Below are 23791 nucleotides of genomic sequence, written 5' to 3'. Positions count from 1 at the left end.
AAAAGGAAGTGGTCATTTCCCACAATCATTTCCACTGAAACACCACGTCGGATAAATAAGTCTGATTGCAGGACAGGGACTGGGCTTCAGAGATGCACCTTTCGCAGCTGGACGAATGACCCGGAATCTCCCCAGATGCCGTCTGTAAACACACCAAATGAGATTGATTTCAGGGCTTTCTGAATTTAGTTTCGTTGAAGACACACACTCCTGTGTGTGATTTCCTTGACTACCAATACGACTTACTTCCAAATGACTTACATGCCAGTGGGAAAATTTTCCGTTTCAACTCATTGGAATTGGACACCGTGAAACAGGCAAGTCGGTCTGTCTGTTTCCGGCGTTCTGTGGGTTCCACCAAGTGCACAAGTCCTAGGGCGCCTGAGGTCCATTCAAAAACCAGTGTAAAAACGGCGAGTCAGGGTAAGAAAGAAGAGCACCGTTCCTATCTTCCAAATGCATTCCAGTTTCCACGACTCAAGGTGGCGAGAAGGATCCACGGATGTCCCACATTAACAAAATTTCACCTTCTCATGCCGACCAACAACTGACGAGTGAAACACACCCCGGGAGAAAATAGTCAACCCAGTCCCCTGCAATAACCTCACACGCAAACCTACACGTCAACAGGTCATATTCAGAAATACACACTGAATGTCATCTACCGTGAACACAAACACACAGACAGTCCCTCCAGAGGTTGTCTGCGTTGTCCGTGTTGTACAGACAGAAACTTGGGCTCCTCATTACTTTACTTAGGATTGGCAGTGTTCGTGTTTGTGTGGGTGTGTGTGTGTTTGCGTGCGTGCTTGTGGGGGTGTGTGTGTGTGTGTGTTTGCGCACCCCTATGTGTGGGTCGGCACATCCACTGAGCTCACTGGCACAGAAGCAGAGCCCTCTTGCTGTGTTTGTTCTTCCCTTTGGATCTCCTGGTCCTCCCTTGCAGAGAAGCGAGTGTGCCAGTGTTCATGGACTCGTGATCTGTCGGGTTCGTTGAGGAGAGGTTTAGCAGGGAGCTTTGCTGTTCAGGATGGTGGTTTTTCATCCCACACTTGTATTTCGATTGATGAATCACAAGTACGTTGGGAGGCAGGGTACCTTCGACTTTTCTGACGTTGAAGTCAGGCTTGGTTTTGTTTTGCTCTTGGAGGAATTTCCAGTAGTCTAAGGTGCTTTCCTGAGTGGCCGTTTCCACCAAGTGCTCGTCCAACTCGGGTACCTGGAGGCATGGGTCTCTCTTGAGCTCTCCTTGCGTTGCTCGCCTGTCTGTGTCTTCAGCGCCAAGGGCTCTTGCTTCCCTGCCTCTTGACACACTCTCACTGTGTCTTTCCCATTCACTCTTCTGGATGTAAAAGAGGACATAGGCCTGTTGACTCAGGACAGAAGTGATGCCAGAGGCAGTGACCTCGGCATCATCCATTTTATACCACTGGCCTTCTTGAGCTTTGACATAAGAGAAGTAATGTCCGTTGTGACAGCTCCACCCGGCGTGGACCAGCACAGCATAGAGGACATAGACAAGAGGTCCTGCGTTCTGCTGAGACACGTATGGCTGCATGTCAAGGCACTCAGGATATTGCACACTCTTGGCAAGTTTGTTGCCTGTGACATGGGAGAATCTCTTCAATACAAGGATGAGGACCTTGGCAGAAGTGTGCAAAGTTAACGTCTTGGAGGCCGGCGCCTTCTGGAGACAAAGACCACAATGATAGGCATTCTCTCCATTGAGTTCTTCGGGCTTCACCAACTGTTCCAAAGCTTGCTTCACACTCTGAGCTGCCTGGATATCCAGGGCGATGTCCAGGTAAGGGTCAAAGGTGTCTGAAATGCCCTGGCAGTGGAGACACTTGATTTGAGATCTCCAGTACCCTCCAAATATTTGGTGCATGAGGGTGGTGTCCTTAGAGTGATGATCTACCAGCTTGTGCCCGGGAAGGCATGCCTTTTTCATGGCATCCACAGTGAACATCAGAAATTCATGGGCGTCTTCCTGCTTGCCTCTATGGAAGCCAGCAGCCAATGCCCGTGAGGGCTGGATGACATGGCCAGGACGGTGGAGGGCCCGTGTGATGTGAGCTTGCATAGTACAGAGCATGCAGCCCTTGTGACCATGACAAGTTTGAGAGTGCTCCCGGGACAGCATGTAGTTGGCAAGGGGCGGTGTGTATGTCAGGCACTGCAGGGAAGCATTCACGTAGCAGGTATTTCCCATATTCTGGAGCCCAGCCCCCACCGCAGCAGGTCTCCTGCTACTCAGAGGAAGCTGCTCCCTGGGAGCAAGCTGTCTTGCCACAGGAGCCAAATCATCACAGAGGTCGACACGGGTCTCAGATGAGAGTGGTGACTTCTCAGGGAGAGAAGTCCGCTGGATTTCAGCAAAAGCTGCACCTGGCCCAGAACATGTGAGTTTTGAAAAGCGGTTCAACTGCCACTCCCCTCCCAAGCAGAGTGAGTCGTCCTCCATGTCGCCTGGAACAAGGATCACAAGGTTTTTCTGCTGGGACCGCGGGTTGCAGAAAGACGCTATCTCTTCCGAGAGGGTGTTCAAATGAGGAGCTGTCTGGCCGCATCAGCCCTTATATACCTCACCCCCACCAACCGCGAACACCCCACCCACCCATCAGGTGCGCGATAAACCAATCAAATATCAGCACTCAATTAAGGAAGGAGTCACAGGGTGTGTCCCCTTGCATTGCTGGGAATTCAACAGACACAGCCCACATCATGCTTTCCAGAACACCTGAATCCAATTACTCCTCAGGCTGATAGGCACGTAGAATACGAGTGTAACCGGGTTGGGACAGTGGCCACACACTTGCCTTATTTTAGGTAAAACAATGTCAGGGAAGAAATCTTTACCTATGAAGCCGTGTGTGTGTGCGCGCTTGTGTGTGTGTGTCCGTGTTTGTGTGTGTGTGTGTGTGTGTGTGTGTTTGTGCTGGGATGTACTTTCAAGTGTGTGCTTTTGGCAGATACCATCATCCCTTCAGCGATTGAAGGACAAGAAGTCGGAAGTGCGCTTTCTGACTGGAGAATAGTCAATGAAGTACAGTAATTAGCACAGCGTATTTTTTTTTCCTCAATAAGAAAGGAGAGATCCGTGGAATCAAACAGACCTTCCAGCGATAACCTTTCCATGCTCAGCCTATTGATTGTGTATCCGAGTGAAATTGCCTGCCAGTGGGGAACAAGACAAGTCTTTGCCTGAAATGCTCTTGTGAAAGTTAGATTCCCATATAATAAAGCATCAAGTGGTAGAAACATGCACTGAAGTTTGAAGAGATACTCAGTGCACAAAGCAGAATATGAAAGACTTTCGTGAAATCACGCAATCACCGAGAGACTAATTGATGACATTCCCCAAATTGAGGTTTACCAGAAAAGAGAAATAGTCATGACATGCTACAGTCAGCGGTTTCAGACGTCCGACGGCAGTTTAAGAAAACATGAAACAAAAGTCTTGAGATATCAGAAGGTATCCCAACTAAAACCTTTGGTTTATGAAAGAAATGATGAAAATAATAGCAACATATCTCACAGTATGGGTGGTAATATTTTCATACGTATGTGATAATGGATCAACATTTGATAGAGATGAAATAAAAAGTTCCCAATTTGACAAAAGCAAACAAGGAAAATTACACCGTAGAAAAGCCCGGGTGACGGGAGTGAGGCCCTGTCTCAAGAAGAAAGCATCGCAGAGATTGAAAAGCAGGGAGTGAATCAGAGGATTGTATAACGTTGTTAATACTGGCCCTTGTTTCAGTGGCAAAAGGCCCAAATAAGCCGTGTGTCTCACGGATTCTCGCATCAATTGTTCAGGATCTGAGATGTTGCCTCCATTTCCAGTTAGGCATTGTATGGTGGAATTGCAGTTAGCACATCTGGTGCAAAAATTTTAATGCTGACGAAGGTGGACATGTTCCCTGAGCTAAGAGGGTCAGAATTTGGGTGTGTCTTCAGGCTCTCTGGCTTACCAGGAATGGAGATCCTGGCTCTAGGGATTTTCCCAAAATGTCTCAGACAGTAAGCAACAGGGCAGAATTGAGTCCCGGCGCCAAGGCCTCGAGGTGTAAAGAAACAGCCCTGGCCTCAGGGCCCATGAAATTAGGATGATTTAAAGAAGGATGGTGGAATGAGAGGACTGTGACCTTCGGCCCCGTTTCTTTCCCTTGTCTTTTCATGGGCCAGGTGTGCTCAATCGGAAGGCTTCCTGCGCGTGATGTCGAGTGTCCTGGGGGAAGAAAGGAGCACTGTTTTGAAAGATGCTCCACAGGGAGAAAGGAGCCACCATTCTCAGGAGAATGATCCCCAGAAGCCTGAGCAATCCTGATGCCGTGGCTTCACACTAGACCCTGGAGGGTCTTATTCCTGGAGCCGGGACCTGGGCATCGGTGTCCTTTCATGCTCATAACTGATTTTGAGGGGAGCCCAATGGATAAACTGTCTGCGAGTCATTCGCATCACACTGTAGTTTTCACACACGTCACACAGAAACCCTGTTCGTGTGCACATTTGGGTGCTTGAGCAGGGTTGCACCCAAGATTCTGCGGTTCTACCGAGCCCTGGGTTGTGCACTGGACAACCTTCCTCAGGGGTTGGTCAATTCTGATCACTGCACCTAACGAGACAGGGACCATGAAACCTAATCAGCAAATACAGAAAAGGAAGTGGTCATTTCCCACAATCATTTCCACTGAAACACCACGTCGGATAAATAAGTCTGATTGCAGGACAGGGACTGGGCTTCAGAGATGCACCTTTCGCAGCTGGACGAATGACCCGGAATCTCCCCAGATGCCGTCTGTAAACACACCAAATGAGATTGATTTCAGGGCTTTCTGAATTTAGTTTCGTTGAAGACACACACTCCTGTGTGTGATTTCCTTGACTACCAATACGACTTACTTCCAAATGACTTACATGCCAGTGGGAAAATTTTCCGTTTCAACTCATTGGAATTGGACACCGTGAAACAGGCAAGTCGGTCTGTCTGTTTCCGGCGTTCTGTGGGTTCCACCAAGTGCACAAGTCCTAGGGCGCCTGAGGTCCATTCAAAAACCAGTGTAAAAACGGCGAGTCAGGGTAAGAAAGAAGAGCACCGTTCCTATCTTCCAAATGCATTCCAGTTTCCACGACTCAAGGTGGCGAGAAGGATCCACGGATGTCCCACATTAACAAAATTTCACCTTCTCATGCCGACCAACAACTGACGAGTGAAACACACCCCGGGAGAAAATAGTCAACCCAGTCCCCTGCAATAACCTCACACGCAAACCTACACGTCAACAGGTCATATTCAGAAATACACACTGAATGTCATCTACCGTGAACACAAACACACAGACAGTCCCTCCAGAGGTTGTCTGCGTTGTCCGTGTTGTACAGACAGAAACTTGGGCTCCTCATTACTTTACTTAGGATTGGCAGTGTTCGTGTTTGTGTGGGTGTGTGTGTGTTTGCGTGCGTGCTTGTGGGGGTGTGTGTGTGTGTGTGTTTGCGCACCCCTATGTGTGGGTCGGCACATCCACTGAGCTCACTGGCACAGAAGCAGAGCCCTCTTGCTGTGTTTGTTCTTCCCTTTGGATCTCCTGGTCCTCCCTTGCAGAGAAGCGAGTGTGCCAGTGTTCATGGACTCGTGATCTGTCGGGTTCGTTGAGGAGAGGTTTAGCAGGGAGCTTTGCTGTTCAGGATGGTGGTTTTTCATCCCACACTTGTATTTCGATTGATGAATCACAAGTACGTTGGGAGGCAGGGTACCTTCGACTTTTCTGACGTTGAAGTCAGGCTTGGTTTTGTTTTGCTCTTGGAGGAATTTCCAGTAGTCTAAGGTGCTTTCCTGAGTGGCCGTTTCCACCAAGTGCTCGTCCAACTCGGGTACCTGGAGGCAGGGGTCTCTCTTGAGCTCTCCTTGCGTTGCTCGCCTGTCTGTGTCTTCAGCGCCAAGGGCTCTTGCTTCCCTGCCTCTTGACACACTCTCACTGTGTCTTTCCCATTCACTCTTCTGGATGTAAAAGAGGACATAGGCCTGTTGACTCAGGACAGAAGTGATGCCAGAGGCAGTGACCTCGGCATCATCCATTTTATACCACTGGCCTTCTTGAGCTTTGACATAAGAGAAGTAATGTCCGTTGTGACAGCTCCACCCGGCGTGGACCAGCACAGCATAGAGGACATAGACAAGAGGTCCTGCGTTCTGCTGAGACACGTATGGCTGCATGTCAAGGCACTCAGGATATTGCACACTCTTGGCAAGTTTGTTGCCTGTGACATGGGAGAATCTCTTCAATACAAGGATGAGGACCTTGGCAGAAGTGTGCAAAGTTAACGTCTTGGAGGCCGGCGCCTTCTGGAGACAAAGACCACAATGATAGGCATTCTCTCCATTGAGTTCTTCGGGCTTCACCAACTGTTCCAAAGCTTGCTTCACACTCTGAGCTGCCTGGATATCCAGGGCGATGTCCAGGTAAGGGTCAAAGGTGTCTGAAATGCCCTGGCAGTGGAGACACTTGATTTGAGATCTCCAGTACCCTCCAAATATTTGGTGCATGAGGGTGGTGTCCTTAGAGTGATGATCTACCAGCTTGTGCCCGGGAAGGCATGCCTTTTTCATGGCATCCACAGTGAACATCAGAAATTCATGGGCGTCTTCCTGCTTGCCTCTATGGAAGCCAGCAGCCAATGCCCGTGAGGGCTGGATGACATGGCCAGGACGGTGGAGGGCCCGTGTGATGTGAGCTTGCATAGTACAGAGCATGCAGCCCTTGTGACCATGACAAGTTTGAGAGTGCTCCCGGGACAGCATGTAGTTGGCAAGGGGCGGTGTGTATGTCAGGCACTGCAGGGAAGCATTCACGTAGCAGGTATTTCCCATATTCTGGAGCCCAGCCCCCACCGCAGCAGGTCTCCTGCTACTCAGAGGAAGCTGCTCCCTGGGAGCAAGCTGTCTTGCCACAGGAGCCAAATCATCACAGAGGTCGACACGGGTCTCAGATGAGAGTGGTGACTTCTCAGGGAGAGAAGTCCGCTGGATTTCAGCAAAAGCTGCACCTGGCCCAGAACATGTGAGTTTTGAAAAGCGGTTCAACTGCCACTCCCCTCCCAAGCAGAGTGAGTCGTCCTCCATGTCGCCTGGAACAAGGATCACAAGGTTTTTCTGCTGGGACCGCGGGTTGCAGAAAGACGCTATCTCTTCCGAGAGGGTGTTCAAATGAGGAGCTGTCTGGCCGCATCAGCCCTTATATACCTCACCCCCACCAACCGCGAACACCCCACCCACCCATCAGGTGCGCGATAAACCAATCAAATATCAGCACTCAATTAAGGAAGGAGTCACAGGGTGTGTCCCCTTGCATTGCTGGGAATTCAACAGACACAGCCCACATCATGCTTTCCAGAACACCTGAATCCAATTACTCCTCAGGCTGATAGGCACGTAGAATACGAGTGTAACCGGGTTGGGACAGTGGCCACACACTTGCCTTATTTTAGGTAAAACAATGTCAGGGAAGAAATCTTTACCTATGAAGCCGTGTGTGTGTGCGCGCTTGTGTGTGTGTGTCCGTGTTTGTGTGTGTGTGTGTGTGTGTGTGTGTTTGTGCTGGGATGTACTTTCAAGTGTGTGCTTTTGGCAGATACCATCATCCCTTCAGCGATTGAAGGACAAGAAGTCGGAAGTGCGCTTTCTGACTGGAGAATAGTCAATGAAGTACAGTAATTAGCACAGCGTATTTTTTTTTCCTCAATAAGAAAGGAGAGATCCGTGGAATCAAACAGACCTTCCAGCGATAACCTTTCCATGCTCAGCCTATTGATTGTGTATCCGAGTGAAATTGCCTGCCAGTGGGGAACAAGACAAGTCTTTGCCTGAAATGCTCTTGTGAAAGTTAGATTCCCATATAATAAAGCATCAAGTGGTAGAAACATGCACTGAAGTTTGAAGAGATACTCAGTGCACAAAGCAGAATATGAAAGACTTTCGTGAAATCACGCAATCACCGAGAGACTAATTGATGACATTCCCCAAATTGAGGTTTACCAGAAAAGAGAAATAGTCATGACATGCTACAGTCAGCGGTTTCAGACGTCCGACGGCAGTTTAAGAAAACATGAAACAAAAGTCTTGAGATATCAGAAGGTATCCCAACTAAAACCTTTGGTTTATGAAAGAAATGATGAAAATAATAGCAACATATCTCACAGTATGGGTGGTAATATTTTCATACGTATGTGATAATGGATCAACATTTGATAGAGATGAAATAAAAAGTTCCCAATTTGACAAAAGCAAACAAGGAAAATTACACCGTAGAAAAGCCCGGGTGACGGGAGTGAGGCCCTGTCTCAAGAAGAAAGCATCGCAGAGATTGAAAAGCAGGGAGTGAATCAGAGGATTGTATAACGTTGTTAATACTGGCCCTTGTTTCAGTGGCAAAAGGCCCAAATAAGCCGTGTGTCTCACGGATTCTCGCATCAATTGTTCAGGATCTGAGATGTTGCCTCCATTTCCAGTTAGGCATTGTATGGTGGAATTGCAGTTAGCACATCTGGTGCAAAAATTTTAATGCTGACGAAGGTGGACATGTTCCCTGAGCTAAGAGGGTCAGAATTTGGGTGTGTCTTCAGGCTCTCTGGCTTACCAGGAATGGAGATCCTGGCTCTAGGGATTTTCCCAAAATGTCTCAGACAGTAAGCAACAGGGCAGAATTGAGTCCCGGCGCCAAGGCCTCGAGGTGTAAAGAAACAGCCTCAGGGCCCATGAAATTAGGATGATTTAAAGAAGGATGGTGGAATGAGAGGACTGTGACCTTCGGCCCCGTTTCTTTCCCTTGTCTTTTCATGGGCCAGGTGTGCTCAATCAGAAGGCTTCCTGCGCCTGATGTCGAGTGTCCTGGGGGAAGAAAGGAGCACTGTTTTGAAAGATGCTCCACAGGGAGAAAGGAGCCACCCTTCTCAGGAGAATGATCCCCAGAAGCCTGAGCAATCCAGATGCCGTGGCTTCACACTAGACCCTGGAGGGTCTTATTCCTGGAGCCGGGACCTGGGCATCGGTGTCCTTTCATGCTCATAACTGATTTTGAGGGGAGCCCAATGGATAAACTGTCTGCGAGTCATTCGCATCACACTGTAGTTTTCACACACGTCACACAGAAACCCTGTTCGTGTGCACATTTGGGTGCTTGAGCAGGGTTGCACCCAAGATTCTGCGGTTCTACCGAGCCCTGGGTTGTGCACTGGACAACCTTCCTCAGGGGTTGGTCAATTCTGATCACTGCACCTAACGAGACAGGGACCATGAAACCTAATCAGCAAATACAGAAAAGGAAGTGGTCATTTCCCACAATCATTTCCACTGAAACACCACGTCGGATAAATAAGTCTGATTGCAGGACAGGGACTGGGCTTCAGAGATGCACCTTTCGCAGCTGGACGAATGACCCGGAATCTCCCCAGATGCCGTCTGTAAACACACCAAATGAGATTGATTTCAGGGCTTTCTGAATTTAGTTTCGTTGAAGACACACACTCCTGTGTGTGATTTCCTTGACTACCAATACGACTTACTTCCAAATGACTTACATGCCAGTGGGAAAATTTTCCGTTTCAACTCATTGGAATTGGACACCGTGAAACAGGCAAGTCGGTCTGTCTGTTTCCGGCGTTCTGTGGGTTCCACCAAGTGCACAAGTCCTAGGGCGCCTGAGGTCCATTCAAAAACCAGTGTAAAAACGGCGAGTCAGGGTAAGAAAGAAGAGCACCGTTCCTATCTTCCAAATGCATTCCAGTTTCCACGACTCAAGGTGGCGAGAAGGATCCACGGATGTCCCACATTAACAAAATTTCACCTTCTCATGCCGACCAACAACTGACGAGTGAAACACACCCCGGGAGAAAATAGTCAACCCAGTCCCCTGCAATAACCTCACACGCAAACCTACACGTCAACAGGTCATATTCAGAAATACACACTGAATGTCATCTACCGTGAACACAAACACACAGACAGTCCCTCCAGAGGTTGTCTGCGTTGTCCGTGTTGTACAGACAGAAACTTGGGCTCCTCATTACTTTACTTAGGATTGGCAGTGTTCGTGTTTGTGTGGGTGTGTGTGTGTTTGCGTGCGTGCTTGTGGGGGTGTGTGTGTGTGTGTGTTTGCGCACCCCTATGTGTGGGTCGGCACATCCACTGAGCTCACTGGCACAGAAGCAGAGCCCTCTTGCTGTGTTTGTTCTTCCCTTTGGATCTCCTGGTCCTCCCTTGCAGAGAAGCGAGTGTGCCAGTGTTCATGGACTCGTGATCTGTCGGGTTCGTTGAGGAGAGGTTTAGCAGGGAGCTTTGCTGTTCAGGATGGTGGTTTTTCATCCCACACTTGTATTTCGATTGATGAATCACAAGTACGTTGGGAGGCAGGGTACCTTCGACTTTTCTGACGTTGAAGTCAGGCTTGGTTTTGTTTTGCTCTTGGAGGAATTTCCAGTAGTCTAAGGTGCTTTCCTGAGTGGCCGTTTCCACCAAGTGCTCGTCCAACTCGGGTACCTGGAGGCAGGGGTCTCTCTTGAGCTCTCCTTGCGTTGCTCGCCTGTCTGTGTCTTCAGCGCCAAGGGCTCTTGCTTCCCTGCCTCTTGACACACTCTCACTGTGTCTTTCCCATTCACTCTTCTGGATGTAAAAGAGGACATAGGCCTGTTGACTCAGGACAGAAGTGATGCCAGAGGCAGTGACCTCGGCATCATCCATTTTATACCACTGGCCTTCTTGAGCTTTGACATAAGAGAAGTAATGTCCGTTGTGACAGCTCCACCCGGCGTGGACCAGCACAGCATAGAGGACATAGACAAGAGGTCCTGCGTTCTGCTGAGACACGTATGGCTGCATGTCAAGGCACTCAGGATATTGCACACTCTTGGCAAGTTTGTTGCCTGTGACATGGGAGAATCTCTTCAATACAAGGATGAGGACCTTGGCAGAAGTGTGCAAAGTTAACGTCTTGGAGGCCGGCGCCTTCTGGAGACAAAGACCACAATGATAGGCATTCTCTCCATTGAGTTCTTCGGGCTTCACCAACTGTTCCAAAGCTTGCTTCACACTCTGAGCTGCCTGGATATCCAGGGCGATGTCCAGGTAAGGGTCAAAGGTGTCTGAAATGCCCTGGCAGTGGAGACACTTGATTTGAGATCTCCAGTACCCTCCAAATATTTGGTGCATGAGGGTGGTGTCCTTAGAGTGATGATCTACCAGCTTGTGCCCGGGAAGGCATGCCTTTTTCATGGCATCCACAGTGAACATCAGAAATTCATGGGCGTCTTCCTGCTTGCCTCTATGGAAGCCAGCAGCCAATGCCCGTGAGGGCTGGATGACATGGCCAGGACGGTGGAGGGCCCGTGTGATGTGAGCTTGCATAGTACAGAGCATGCAGCCCTTGTGACCATGACAAGTTTGAGAGTGCTCCCGGGACAGCATGTAGTTGGCAAGGGGCGGTGTGTATGTCAGGCACTGCAGGGAAGCATTCACGTAGCAGGTATTTCCCATATTCTGGAGCCCAGCCCCCACCGCAGCAGGTCTCCTGCTACTCAGAGGAAGCTGCTCCCTGGGAGCAAGCTGTCTTGCCACAGGAGCCAAATCATCACAGAGGTCGACACGGGTCTCAGATGAGAGTGGTGACTTCTCAGGGAGAGAAGTCCGCTGGATTTCAGCAAAAGCTGCACCTGGCCCAGAACATGTGAGTTTTGAAAAGCGGTTCAACTGCCACTCCCCTCCCAAGCAGAGTGAGTCGTCCTCCATGTCGCCTGGAACAAGGATCACAAGGTTTTTCTGCTGGGACCGCGGGTTGCAGAAAGACGCTATCTCTTCCGAGAGGGTGTTCAAATGAGGAGCTGTCTGGCCGCATCAGCCCTTATATACCTCACCCCCACCAACCGCGAACACCCCACCCACCCATCAGGTGCGCGATAAACCAATCAAATATCAGCACTCAATTAAGGAAGGAGTCACAGGGTGTGTCCCCTTGCATTGCTGGGAATTCAACAGACACAGCCCACATCATGCTTTCCAGAACACCTGAATCCAATTACTCCTCAGGCTGATAGGCACGTAGAATACGAGTGTAACCGGGTTGGGACAGTGGCCACACACTTGCCTTATTTTAGGTAAAACAATGTCAGGGAAGAAATCTTTACCTATGAAGCCGTGTGTGTGTGCGCGCTTGTGTGTGTGTGTCCGTGTTTGTGTGTGTGTGTGTGTGTGTGTGTGTTTGTGCTGGGATGTACTTTCAAGTGTGTGCTTTTGGCAGATACCATCATCCCTTCAGCGATTGAAGGACAAGAAGTCGGAAGTGCGCTTTCTGACTGGAGAATAGTCAATGAAGTACAGTAATTAGCACAGCGTATTTTTTTTTCCTCAATAAGAAAGGAGAGATCCGTGGAATCAAACAGACCTTCCAGCGATAACCTTTCCATGCTCAGCCTATTGATTGTGTATCCGAGTGAAATTGCCTGCCAGTGGGGAACAAGACAAGTCTTTGCCTGAAATGCTCTTGTGAAAGTTAGATTCCCATATAATAAAGCATCAAGTGGTAGAAACATGCACTGAAGTTTGAAGAGATACTCAGTGCACAAAGCAGAATATGAAAGACTTTCGTGAAATCACGCAATCACCGAGAGACTAATTGATGACATTCCCCAAATTGAGGTTTACCAGAAAAGAGAAATAGTCATGACATGCTACAGTCAGCGGTTTCAGACGTCCGACGGCAGTTTAAGAAAACATGAAACAAAAGTCTTGAGATATCAGAAGGTATCCCAACTAAAACCTTTGGTTTATGAAAGAAATGATGAAAATAATAGCAACATATCTCACAGTATGGGTGGTAATATTTTCATACGTATGTGATAATGGATCAACATTTGATAGAGATGAAATAAAAAGTTCCCAATTTGACAAAAGCAAACAAGGAAAATTACACCGTAGAAAAGCCCGGGTGACGGGAGTGAGGCCCTGTCTCAAGAAGAAAGCATCGCAGAGATTGAAAAGCAGGGAGTGAATCAGAGGATTGTATAACGTTGTTAATACTGGCCCTTGTTTCAGTGGCAAAAGGCCCAAATAAGCCGTGTGTCTCACGGATTCTCGCATCAATTGTTCAGGATCTGAGATGTTGCCTCCATTTCCAGTTAGGCATTGTATGGTGGAATTGCAGTTAGCACATCTGGTGCAAAAATTTTAATGCTGACGAAGGTGGACATGTTCCCTGAGCTAAGAGGGTCAGAATTTGGGTGTGTCTTCAGGCTCTCTGGCTTACCAGGAATGGAGATCCTGGCTCTAGGGATTTTCCCAAAATGTCTCAGACAGTAAGCAACAGGGCAGAATTGAGTCCCGGCGCCAAGGCCTCGAGGTGTAAAGAAACAGCCCTGGCCTCAGGGCCCATGAAATTAGGATGATTTAAAGAAGGATGGTGGAATGAGAGGACTGTGACCTTCGGCCCCGTTTCTTTCCCTTGTCTTTTCATGGGCCAGGTGTGCTCAATCAGAAGGCTTCCTGCGCCTGATGTCGAGTGTCCTGGGGGAAGAAAGGAGCACTGTTTTGAAAGATGCTCCACAGGGAGAAAGGAGCCACCCTTCTCAGGAGAATGATCCCCAGAAGCCTGAGCAATCCAGATGCCGTGGCTTCACACTAGACCCTGGAGGGTCTTATTCCTGGAGCCGGGACCTGGGCATCGGTGTCCTTTCATGCTCATAACTGATTTTGAGGGGAGCCCAATGGATAAACTGTCTGCGAGTCATTCGCATCACACTGTAGTTTTCACACACGTCACACAGAAACCCTGTTCGTGTGCACATTTGGGTGCTTGAGCAGGGTTGCACCCAAGATTCTGCGGTTCTACCGAGCCCTGGGTTGTGCACTGGACAACCTTCCTCAGGGGTTGGTCAATTCTGATCACTGCACCTAACGAGACAGGGACCATGAAACCTAATCAGCAAATACAGAAAAGGAAGTGGTCATTTCCCACAATCATTTCCACTGAAACACCACGTCGGATAAATAAGTCTGATTGCAGGACAGGGACTGGGCTTCAGAGATGCACCTTTCGCAGCTGGACGAATGACCCGGAATCTCCCCAGATGCCGTCTGTAAACACACCAAATGAGATTGATTTCAGGGCTTTCTGAATTTAGTTTCGTTGAAGACACACACTCCTGTGTGTGATTTCCTTGACTACCAATACGACTTACTTCCAAATGACTTACATGCCAGTGGGAAAATTTTCCGTTTCAACTCATTGGAATTGGACACCGTGAAACAGGCAAGTCGGTCTGTCTGTTTCCGGCGTTCTGTGGGTTCCACCAAGTGCACAAGTCCTAGGGCGCCTGAGGTCCATTCAAAAACCAGTGTAAAAACGGCGAGTCAGGGTAAGAAAGAAGAGCACCGTTCCTATCTTCCAAATGCATTCCAGTTTCCACGACTCAAGGTGGCGAGAAGGATCCACGGATGTCCCACATTAACAAAATTTCACCTTCTCATGCCGACCAACAACTGACGAGTGAAACACACCCCGGGAGAAAATAGTCAACCCAGTCCCCTGCAATAACCTCACACGCAAACCTACACGTCAACAGGTCATATTCAGAAATACACACTGAATGTCATCTACCGTGAACACAAACACACAGACAGTCCCTCCAGAGGTTGTCTGCGTTGTCCGTGTTGTACAGACAGAAACTTGGGCTCCTCATTACTTTACTTAGGATTGGCAGTGTTCGTGTTTGTGTGGGTGTGTGTGTGTTTGCGTGCGTGCTTGTGGGGGTGTGTGTGTGTGTGTGTTTGCGCACCCCTATGTGTGGGTCGGCACATCCACTGAGCTCACTGGCACAGAAGCAGAGCCCTCTTGCTGTGTTTGTTCTTCCCTTTGGATCTCCTGGTCCTCCCTTGCAGAGAAGCGAGTGTGCCAGTGTTCATGGACTCGTGATCTGTCGGGTTCGTTGAGGAGAGGTTTAGCAGGGAGCTTTGCTGTTCAGGATGGTGGTTTTTCATCCCACACTTGTATTTCGATTGATGAATCACAAGTACGTTGGGAGGCAGGGTACCTTCGACTTTTCTGACGTTGAAGTCAGGCTTGGTTTTGTTTTGCTCTTGGAGGAATTTCCAGTAGTCTAAGGTGCTTTCCTGAGTGGCCGTTTCCACCAAGTGCTCGTCCAACTCGGGTACCTGGAGGCAGGGGTCTCTCTTGAGCTCTCCTTGCGTTGCTCGCCTGTCTGTGTCTTCAGCGCCAAGGGCTCTTGCTTCCCTGCCTCTTGACACACTCTCACTGTGTCTTTCCCATTCACTCTTCTGGATGTAAAAGAGGACATAGGCCTGTTGACTCAGGACAGAAGTGATGCCAGAGGCAGTGACCTCGGCATCATCCATTTTATACCACTGGCCTTCTTGAGCTTTGACATAAGAGAAGTAATGTCCGTTGTGACAGCTCCACCCGGCGTGGACCAGCACAGCATAGAGGACATAGACAAGAGGTCCTGCGTTCTGCTGAGACACGTATGGCTGCATGTCAAGGCACTCAGGATATTGCACACTCTTGGCAAGTTTGTTGCCTGTGACATGGGAGAATCTCTTCAATACAAGGATGAGGACCTTGGCAGAAGTGTGCAAAGTTAACGTCTTGGAGGCCGGCGCCTTCTGGAGACAAAGACCACAATGATAGGCATTCTCTCCATTGAGTTCTTCGGGCTTCACCAACTGTTCCAAAGCTTGCTTCACACTCTGAGCTGCCTGGATATCCAGGGCGATGTCCAGGTAAGGGTCAAAGGTGTCTGAAATGCCCTGGCAGTGGAGACACTTGATTTGAGATCTCCAGTACCCTCCAAATATTTGGTGCATGAGGGTGGTGTCCTTAGAGTGATGATCTACCAGCTTGTGCCCGGGAAGGCATGCCTTTTTCATGGCATCCACAGTGAACATCAGAAATTCATGGGCGTCTTCCTGCTTGCCTCTATGGAAGCCAGCAGCCAATGCCCGTGAGGGCTGGATGACATGGCCAGGACGGTGGAGGGCCCGTGTGATGTGAGCTTGCATAGTACAGAGCATGCAGCCCTTGTGACCATGACAAGTTTGAGAGTGCTCCCGGGACAGCATGTAGTTGGCAAGGGGCGGTGTGTATGTCAGGCACTGCAGGGAAGCATTCACGTAGCAGGTATTTCCCATATTCTGGAGCCCAGCCCCCACCGCAGCAGGTCTCCTGCTACTCAGAGGAAGCTGCTCCCTGGGAGCAAGCTGTCTTGCCACAGGAGCCAAATCATCACAGAGGTCGACACGGGTCTCAGATGAGAGTGGTGACTTCTCAGGGAGAGAAGTCCGCTGGATTTCAGCAAAAGCTGCACCTGGCCCAGAACATGTGAGTTTTGAAAAGCGGTTCAACTGCCACTCCCCTCCCAAGCAGAGTGAGTCGTCCTCCATGTCGCCTGGAACAAGGATCACAAGGTTTTTCTGCTGGGACCGCGGGTTGCAGAAAGACGCTATCTCTTCCGAGAGGGTGTTCAAATGAGGAGCTGTCTGGCCGCATCAGCCCTTATATACCTCACCCCCACCAACCGCGAACACCCCACCCACCCATCAGGTGCGCGATAAACCAATCAAATATCAGCACTCAATTAAGGAAGGAGTCACAGGGTGTGTCCCCTTGCATTGCTGGGAATTCAACAGACACAGCCCACATCATGCTTTCCAGAACACCTGAATCCAATTACTCCTCAGGCTGATAGGCACGTAGAATACGAGTGTAACCGGGTTGGGACAGTGGCCACACACTTGCCTTATTTTAGGTAAAACAATGTCAGGGAAGAAATCTTTACCTATGAAGCCGTGTGTGTGTGCGCGCTTGTGTGTGTGTGTCCGTGTTTGTGTGTGTGTGTGTGTGTGTGTGTGTTTGTGCTGGGATGTACTTTCAAGTGTGTGCTTTTGGCAGATACCATCATCCCTTCAGCGATTGAAGGACAAGAAGTCGGAAGTGCGCTTTCTGACTGGAGAATAGTCAATGAAGTACAGTAATTAGCACAGCGTATTTTTTTTTCCTCAATAAGAAAGGAGAGATCCGTGGAATCAAACAGACCTTCCAGCGATAACCTTTCCATGCTCAGCCTATTGATTGTGTATCCGAGTGAAATTGCCTGCCAGTGGGGAACAAGACAAGTCTTTGCCTGAAATGCTCTTGTGAAAGTTAGATTCCCATATAATAAAGCATCAAGTGGTAGAAACATGCACTGAAGTTTGAAGAGATACTCAGTGCACAAAGCAGAATATGAAAGACTTTCGTGAAATCACGCAATCACCGAGAGACTAATTGATGACATTCCCCAAATTGAGGTTTACCAGAAAAGAGAAATAGTCATGACATGCTACAGTCAGCGGTTTCAGACGTCCGACGGCAGTTTAAGAAAACATGAAACAAAAGTCTTGAGATATCAGAAGGTATCCCAACTAAAACCTTTGGTTTATGAAAGAAATGATGAAAATAATAGCAACATATCTCACAGTATGGGTGGTAATATTTTCATACGTATGTGATAATGGATCAACATTTGATAGAGATGAAATAAAAAGTTCCCAATTTGACAAAAGCAAACAAGGAAAATTACACCGTAGAAAAGCCCGGGTGACGGGAGTGAGGCCCTGTCTCAAGAAGAAAGCATCGCAGAGATTGAAAAGCAGGGAGTGAATCAGAGGATTGTATAACGTTGTTAATACTGGCCCTTGTTTCAGTGGCAAAAGGCCCAAATAAGCCGTGTGTCTCACGGATTCTCGCATCAATTGTTCAGGATCTGAGATGTTGCCTCCATTTCCAGTTAGGCATTGTATGGTGGAATTGCAGTTAGCACATCTGGTGCAAAAATTTTAATGCTGACGAAGGTGGACATGTTCCCTGAGCTAAGAGGGTCAGAATTTGGGTGTGTCTTCAGGCTCTCTGGCTTACCAGGAATGGAGATCCTGGCTCTAGGGATTTTCCCAAAATGTCTCAGACAGTAAGCAACAGGGCAGAATTGAGTCCCGGCGCCAAGGCCTCGAGGTGTAAAGAAACAGCCCTGGCCTCAGGGCCCATGAAATTAGGATGATTTAAAGAAGGATGGTGGAATGAGAGGACTGTGACCTTCGGCCCCGTTTCTTTCCCTTGTCTTTTCATGGGCCAGGTGTGCTCAATCAGAAGGCTTCCTGCGCCTGATGTCGAGTGTCCTGGGGGAAGAAAGGAGCACTGTTTTGAAAGATGCTCCACAGGGAGAAAGGAGCCACCCTTCTCAGGAGAATGATCCCCAGAAGCCTGAGCAATCCAGATGCCGTGGCTTCACACTAGACCCTGGAGGGTCTTATTCCTGGAGCCGGGACCTGGGCATCGGTGTCCTTTCATGCTCATAACTGATTTTGAGGGGAGCCCAATGGATAAACTGTCTGCGAGTCATTCGCATCACACTGTAGTTTTCACACACGTCACACAGAAACCCTGTTCGTGTGCACATTTGGGTGCTTGAGCAGGGTTGCACCCAAGATTCTGCGGTTCTACCGAGCCCTGGGTTGTGCACTGGACAACCTTCCTCAGGGGTTGGTCAATTCTGATCACTGCACCTAACGAGACAGGGACCATGAAACCTAATCAGCAAATACAGAAAAGGAAGTGGTCATTTCCCACAATCATTTCCACTGAAACACCACGTCGGATAAATAAGTCTGATTGCAGGACAGGGACTGGGCTTCAGAGATGCACCTTTCGCAGCTGGACGAATGACCCGGAATCTCCCCAGATGCCGTCTGTAAACACACCAAATGAGATTGATTTCAGGGCTTTCTGAATTTAGTTTCGTTGAAGACACACACTCCTGTGTGTGATTTCCTTGACTACCAATACGACTTACTTCCAAATGACTTACATGCCAGTGGGAAAATTTTCCGTTTCAACTCATTGGAATTGGACACCGTGAAACAGGCAAGTCGGTCTGTCTGTTTCCGGCGTTCTGTGGGTTCCACCAAGTGCACAAGTCCTAGGGCGCCTGAGGTCCATTCAAAAACCAGTGTAAAAACGGCGAGTCAGGGTAAGAAAGAAGAGCACCGTTCCTATCTTCCAAATGCATTCCAGTTTCCACGACTCAAGGTGGCGAGAAGGATCCACGGATGTCCCACATTAACAAAATTTCACCTTCTCATGCCGACCAACAACTGACGAGTGAAACACACCCCGGGAGAAAATAGTCAACCCAGTCCCCTGCAATAACCTCACACGCAAACCTACACGTCAACAGGTCATATTCAGAAATACACACTGAATGTCATCTACCGTGAACACAAACACACAGACAGTCCCTCCAGAGGTTGTCTGCGTTGTCCGTGTTGTACAGACAGAAACTTGGGCTCCTCATTACTTTACTTAGGATTGGCAGTGTTCGTGTTTGTGTGGGTGTGTGTGTGTTTGCGTGCGTGCTTGTGGGGGTGTGTGTGTGTGTGTGTTTGCGCACCCCTATGTGTGGGTCGGCACATCCACTGAGCTCACTGGCACAGAAGCAGAGCCCTCTTGCTGTGTTTGTTCTTCCCTTTGGATCTCCTGGTCCTCCCTTGCAGAGAAGCGAGTGTGCCAGTGTTCATGGACTCGTGATCTGTCGGGTTCGTTGAGGAGAGGTTTAGCAGGGAGCTTTGCTGTTCAGGATGGTGGTTTTTCATCCCACACTTGTATTTCGATTGATGAATCACAAGTACGTTGGGAGGCAGGGTACCTTCGACTTTTCTGACGTTGAAGTCAGGCTTGGTTTTGTTTTGCTCTTGGAGGAATTTCCAGTAGTCTAAGGTGCTTTCCTGAGTGGCCGTTTCCACCAAGTGCTCGTCCAACTCGGGTACCTGGAGGCAGGGGTCTCTCTTGAGCTCTCCTTGCGTTGCTCGCCTGTCTGTGTCTTCAGCGCCAAGGGCTCTTGCTTCCCTGCCTCTTGACACACTCTCACTGTGTCTTTCCCATTCACTCTTCTGGATGTAAAAGAGGACATAGGCCTGTTGACTCAGGACAGAAGTGATGCCAGAGGCAGTGACCTCGGCATCATCCATTTTATACCACTGGCCTTCTTGAGCTTTGACATAAGAGAAGTAATGTCCGTTGTGACAGCTCCACCCGGCGTGGACCAGCACAGCATAGAGGACATAGACAAGAGGTCCTGCGTTCTGCTGAGACACGTATGGCTGCATGTCAAGGCACTCAGGATATTGCACACTCTTGGCAAGTTTGTTGCCTGTGACATGGGAGAATCTCTTCAATACAAGGATGAGGACCTTGGCAGAAGTGTGCAAAGTTAACGTCTTGGAGGCCGGCGCCTTCTGGAGACAAAGACCACAATGATAGGCATTCTCTCCATTGAGTTCTTCGGGCTTCACCAACTGTTCCAAAGCTTGCTTCACACTCTGAGCTGCCTGGATATCCAGGGCGATGTCCAGGTAAGGGTCAAAGGTGTCTGAAATGCCCTGGCAGTGGAGACACTTGATTTGAGATCTCCAGTACCCTCCAAATATTTGGTGCATGAGGGTGGTGTCCTTAGAGTGATGATCTACCAGCTTGTGCCCGGGAAGGCATGCCTTTTTCATGGCATCCACAGTGAACATCAGAAATTCATGGGCGTCTTCCTGCTTGCCTCTATGGAAGCCAGCAGCCAATGCCCGTGAGGGCTGGATGACATGGCCAGGACGGTGGAGGGCCCGTGTGATGTGAGCTTGCATAGTACAGAGCATGCAGCCCTTGTGACCATGACAAGTTTGAGAGTGCTCCCGGGACAGCATGTAGTTGGCAAGGGGCGGTGTGTATGTCAGGCACTGCAGGGAAGCATTCACGTAGCAGGTATTTCCCATATTCTGGAGCCCAGCCCCCACCGCAGCAGGTCTCCTGCTACTCAGAGGAAGCTGCTCCCTGGGAGCAAGCTGTCTTGCCACAGGAGCCAAATCATCACAGAGGTCGACACGGGTCTCAGATGAGAGTGGTGACTTCTCAGGGAGAGAAGTCCGCTGGATTTCAGCAAAAGCTGCACCTGGCCCAGAACATGTGAGTTTTGAAAAGCGGTTCAACTGCCACTCCCCTCCCAAGCAGAGTGAGTCGTCCTCCATGTCGCCTGGAACAAGGATCACAAGGTTTTTCTGCTGGGACCGCGGGTTGCAGAAAGACGCTATCTCTTCCGAGAGGGTGTTCAAATGAGGAGCTGTCTGGCCGCATCAGCCCTTATATACCTCACCCCCACCAACCGCGAACACCCCACCCACCCATCAGGTGCGCGATAAACCAATCAAATATCAGCACTCAATTAAGGAAGGAGTCACAGGGTGTGTCCCCTTGCGTTGCTGGGAATTCAACAGACACAGCCCACATCATGCTTTCCAGAACACCTGAATCCAATTACTCCTCAGGCTGATAGGCACGTAGAATACGAGTGTAACCGGGTTGGGACAGTGGCCACACACTTGCCTTATTTTAGGTAAAACAATGTCAGGGAAGAAATCTTTACCTATGAAGCCGTGTGTGTGTGCGCGCTTGTGTGTGTGTGTCCGTGTTTGTGTGTGTGTGTGTGTGTGTGTGTGTGTGTGTGTTTGTGCTGGGATGTACTTTCAAGTGTGTGCTTTTGGCAGATACCATCATCCCTTCAGCGATTGAAGGACAAGAAGTCGGAAGTGCGCTTTCTGACTGGAGAATAGTCAATGAAGTACAGTAATTAGCACAGCGTATTTTTTTTTCCTCAATAAGAAAGGAGAGATCCGTGGAATCAAACAGACCTTCCAGCGGTAACCTTTCCATGCTCAGCCTATTGATTGTGTATCCGAGTGAAATTGCCTGCCAGTGGGGAACAAGACAAGTCTTTGCCTGAAATGCTCTTGTGAAAGTTAGATTCCCATATAATAAAGCATCAAGTGGTAGAAACATGCACTGAAGTTTGAAGAGATACTCAGTGCACAAAGTAGAATGTGAAAGACTTTCGTGAAATCACGCAATCACCGAGAGACTAATTGATGACATTCCCCAAATTGAGGTTTACCAGAAAAGAGAAATAGTCATGACATGCTACAGTCAGCGGTTTCAGACGTCCGACGGCAGTTTAAGAAAACATGAAACAAAAGTCTTGAGATATCAGAAGGTATCCCAACTAAAACCTTTGGTTTATGAAAGAAATGATGAAAATAAAAGCAACATATCTCACAGTATGGGTGGTAATATTTTCATACGTATGTGATAATGGTTCAACATTTGATAGAGATGAAATAAAAAGTTCCCAATTTGACAAAAGCAAACAAGGAAAATTATACCGTAGAAAAGCCCGGGTGACGGGAGTGAGGCCCTGTCTCAAGAAGAAAGCATCGCAGAGATTGAAAAGCAGGGAGTGAATCAGAGGATTGTATAACGTTGTTAATACTGGCCCTTGTTTCAGTGGCAAAAGGCCCAAATAAGCCGTGTGTCTCACGGATTCTCGCATCAATTGTTCAGGATCTGAGATGTTGCCTCCATTTCCAGTTAGGCATTGTATGGTGGAATTGCAGTTAGCACATCTGGTGCAAAAATTTTAATGCTGACGAAGGTGGACATGTTCCCTGAGCTAAGAGGGTCAGAATTTGGGTGTGTCTTCAGGCTCTCTGGCTTACCAGGAATGGAGATCCTGGCTCTAGGGATTTTCCCAAAATGTCTCAGACAGTAAGCAACAGGGCAGAATTGAGTCCCGGCGCCAAGGCCTCGAGGTGTAAAGAAACAGCCCTGGCCTCAGGGCCCATGAAATTAGGATGATTTAAAGAAGGATGGTGGAATGAGAGGACTGTGACCTTCGGCCCCGTTTCTTTCCCTTGTCTTTTCATGGGCCAGGTGTGCTCAATCAGAAGGCTTCCTGCGCGTGATGTCGAGTGTCCTGGGGGAAGAAAGGAGCACTGTTTTGAAAGATGCTCCACAGGGAGAAAGGAGCCACCATTCTCAGGAGAATGATCCCCAGAAGCCTGAGCAATCCTGATGCCGTGGCTTCACACTAGACCCTGGAGGGTCTTATTCCTGGAGCCGGGACCTGGGCATCGGTGTCCTTTCATGCTCATAACTGATTTTGAGGGGAGCCCAATGGATAAACTGTCTGCGAGTCATTCGCATCACACTGTAGTTTTCACACACGTCACACAGAAACCCTGTTCGTGTGCACATTTGGGTGCTTGAGCAGGGTTGCACCCAAGATTCTGCGGTTCTACCGAGCCCTGGGTTGTGCACTGGACAACCTTCCTCAGGGGTTGGTCAATTCTGATCACTGCACCTAACGAGACAGGGACCATGAAACCTAATCAGCAAATACAGAAAAGGAAGTGGTCATTTCCCACAATCATTTCCACTGAAACACCACGTCGGATAAATAAGTCTGATTGCAGGACAGGGACTGGGCTTCAGAGATGCACCTTTCGCAGCTGGACGAATGACCCGGAATCTCCCCAGATGCCGTCTGTAAACACACCAAATGAGATTGATTTCAGGGCTTTCTGAATTTAGTTTCGTTGAAGACACACACTCCTGTGTGTGATTTCCTTGACTACCAATACGACTTACTTCCAAATGACTTACATGCCAGTGGGAAAATTTTCCGTTTCAACTCATTGGAATTGGACACCGTGAAACAGGCAAGTCGGTCTGTCTGTTTCCGGCGTTCTGTGGGTTCCACCAAGTGCACAAGTCCTAGGGCGCCTGAGGTCCATTCAAAAACCAGTGTAAAAACGGCGAGTCAGGGTAAGAAAGAAGAGCACCGTTCCTATCTTCCAAATGCATTCCAGTTTCCACGACTC

General features: G+C 48.9%; 5 protein-coding genes across 5 annotated transcripts; all 5 read right to left on the bottom strand.

Annotated features, from left to right (window-relative positions):
* Window positions 1-86: 86 nt before the first annotated feature.
* Window positions 87-2464, bottom strand: LOC129043197 (putative ubiquitin carboxyl-terminal hydrolase 17-like protein 23). The gene is made up of 4 exons (XM_063669426.1): window positions 1922-2464; window positions 1099-1219; window positions 262-381; window positions 87-142 (listed from the first exon to the last, which is right to left on the bottom strand). The coding sequence occupies exons 1-4, from the start codon at window positions 2462-2464 to the stop codon at window positions 87-89; spliced, it is 840 nt and encodes a 279-aa protein (XP_063525496.1).
* A 1716-nt stretch (window positions 2465-4180) lies between these two features.
* LOC129043217 (putative ubiquitin carboxyl-terminal hydrolase 17-like protein 23) lies at window positions 4181-7126 on the bottom strand. The gene is made up of 5 exons (XM_063669425.1): window positions 6584-7126; window positions 5761-5881; window positions 4924-5043; window positions 4560-4645; window positions 4181-4234 (listed from the first exon to the last, which is right to left on the bottom strand). Exons 1-5 carry the CDS (start codon window positions 7124-7126, stop codon window positions 4181-4183), a joined length of 924 nt encoding a protein of 307 aa, XP_063525495.1.
* A 2278-nt stretch (window positions 7127-9404) lies between these two features.
* Window positions 9405-11782, bottom strand: LOC134740066 (putative ubiquitin carboxyl-terminal hydrolase 17-like protein 23). Its single transcript, XM_063669424.1, has 4 exons — window positions 11240-11782; window positions 10417-10537; window positions 9580-9699; window positions 9405-9460 (listed from the first exon to the last, which is right to left on the bottom strand). The coding sequence occupies exons 1-4, from the start codon at window positions 11780-11782 to the stop codon at window positions 9405-9407; spliced, it is 840 nt and encodes a 279-aa protein (XP_063525494.1).
* Window positions 11783-14066: 2284 nt separating this feature from the next.
* Window positions 14067-17351, bottom strand: LOC134740065 (putative ubiquitin carboxyl-terminal hydrolase 17-like protein 23). The gene is made up of 4 exons (XM_063669423.1): window positions 15902-17351; window positions 15079-15199; window positions 14242-14361; window positions 14067-14122 (listed from the first exon to the last, which is right to left on the bottom strand). Exons 1-4 carry the CDS (start codon window positions 16442-16444, stop codon window positions 14067-14069), a joined length of 840 nt encoding a protein of 279 aa, XP_063525493.1. The 5' UTR covers window positions 16445-17351.
* A 1377-nt stretch (window positions 17352-18728) lies between these two features.
* Window positions 18729-21106, bottom strand: LOC134740064 (ubiquitin carboxyl-terminal hydrolase 17-like protein 6). Its single transcript, XM_063669422.1, has 3 exons — window positions 19741-21106; window positions 18904-19023; window positions 18729-18784 (listed from the first exon to the last, which is right to left on the bottom strand). Exons 1-3 carry the CDS (start codon window positions 21104-21106, stop codon window positions 18729-18731), a joined length of 1542 nt encoding a protein of 513 aa, XP_063525492.1.
* Between the last annotated feature and the right edge of the window lie 2685 nt (window positions 21107-23791).

Source organism: Pongo pygmaeus, chromosome 7, assembly GCF_028885625.2.
Source record: "Pongo pygmaeus isolate AG05252 chromosome 7, NHGRI_mPonPyg2-v2.0_pri, whole genome shotgun sequence".
NCBI lineage: Eukaryota > Metazoa > Chordata > Mammalia > Primates > Hominidae > Pongo > Pongo pygmaeus.
Note: the sequence above shows the minus strand (reverse complement) of the source record. Positions and strands in the feature narration are given on the sequence as shown.

Bases quoted from the DNA above. Each gene is read 5' to 3' on its own strand.
- LOC129043197 (XM_063669426.1), bottom strand. From the start codon at position 2,464: ATGGAGGACGACTCACTCTGCTTGGGAGGGGAGTGGCAGTTGAACCGC. The intron at 1,220-1,921 runs CTGGTAGATCAT...CCATGCCTCCAG, and splicing joins CATGCCTTCCCGGGCACAAG to GTACCCGAGTTGGACGAGCA. The intron at 382-1,098 runs GTACCCTGCCTC...AATGGACCTCAG, and splicing joins CAACGTCAGAAAAGTCGAAG to GCGCCCTAGGACTTGTGCAC.
- LOC129043217 (XM_063669425.1), bottom strand. From the start codon at position 7,126: ATGGAGGACGACTCACTCTGCTTGGGAGGGGAGTGGCAGTTGAACCGC. The intron at 4,646-4,923 runs GTAAGTCATTTG...TTTGCTGATTAG, and splicing joins GAAAATTTTCCCACTGGCAT to GTTTCATGGTCCCTGTCTCG. The intron at 4,235-4,559 runs GTAGAACCGCAG...TTCTTCCCCCAG, and splicing joins AGTGCACAACCCAGGGCTCG to GACACTCGACATCACGCGCA.
- LOC134740066 (XM_063669424.1), bottom strand. From the start codon at position 11,782: ATGGAGGACGACTCACTCTGCTTGGGAGGGGAGTGGCAGTTGAACCGC. The intron at 10,538-11,239 runs CTGGTAGATCAT...CCCTGCCTCCAG, and splicing joins CATGCCTTCCCGGGCACAAG to GTACCCGAGTTGGACGAGCA. The intron at 9,461-9,579 runs GTAAGTCATTTG...GTGTGTTTACAG, and splicing joins GAAAATTTTCCCACTGGCAT to ACGGCATCTGGGGAGATTCC.
- LOC134740065 (XM_063669423.1), bottom strand. From the start codon at position 16,444: ATGGAGGACGACTCACTCTGCTTGGGAGGGGAGTGGCAGTTGAACCGC. The intron at 15,200-15,901 runs CTGGTAGATCAT...CCCTGCCTCCAG, and splicing joins CATGCCTTCCCGGGCACAAG to GTACCCGAGTTGGACGAGCA. The intron at 14,123-14,241 runs GTAAGTCATTTG...GTGTGTTTACAG, and splicing joins GAAAATTTTCCCACTGGCAT to ACGGCATCTGGGGAGATTCC.
- LOC134740064 (XM_063669422.1), bottom strand. From the start codon at position 21,106: ATGGAGGACGACTCACTCTGCTTGGGAGGGGAGTGGCAGTTGAACCGC. The intron at 19,024-19,740 runs GTACCCTGCCTC...AATGGACCTCAG, and splicing joins CAACGTCAGAAAAGTCGAAG to GCGCCCTAGGACTTGTGCAC. The intron at 18,785-18,903 runs GTAAGTCATTTG...GTGTGTTTACAG, and splicing joins GAAAATTTTCCCACTGGCAT to ACGGCATCTGGGGAGATTCC.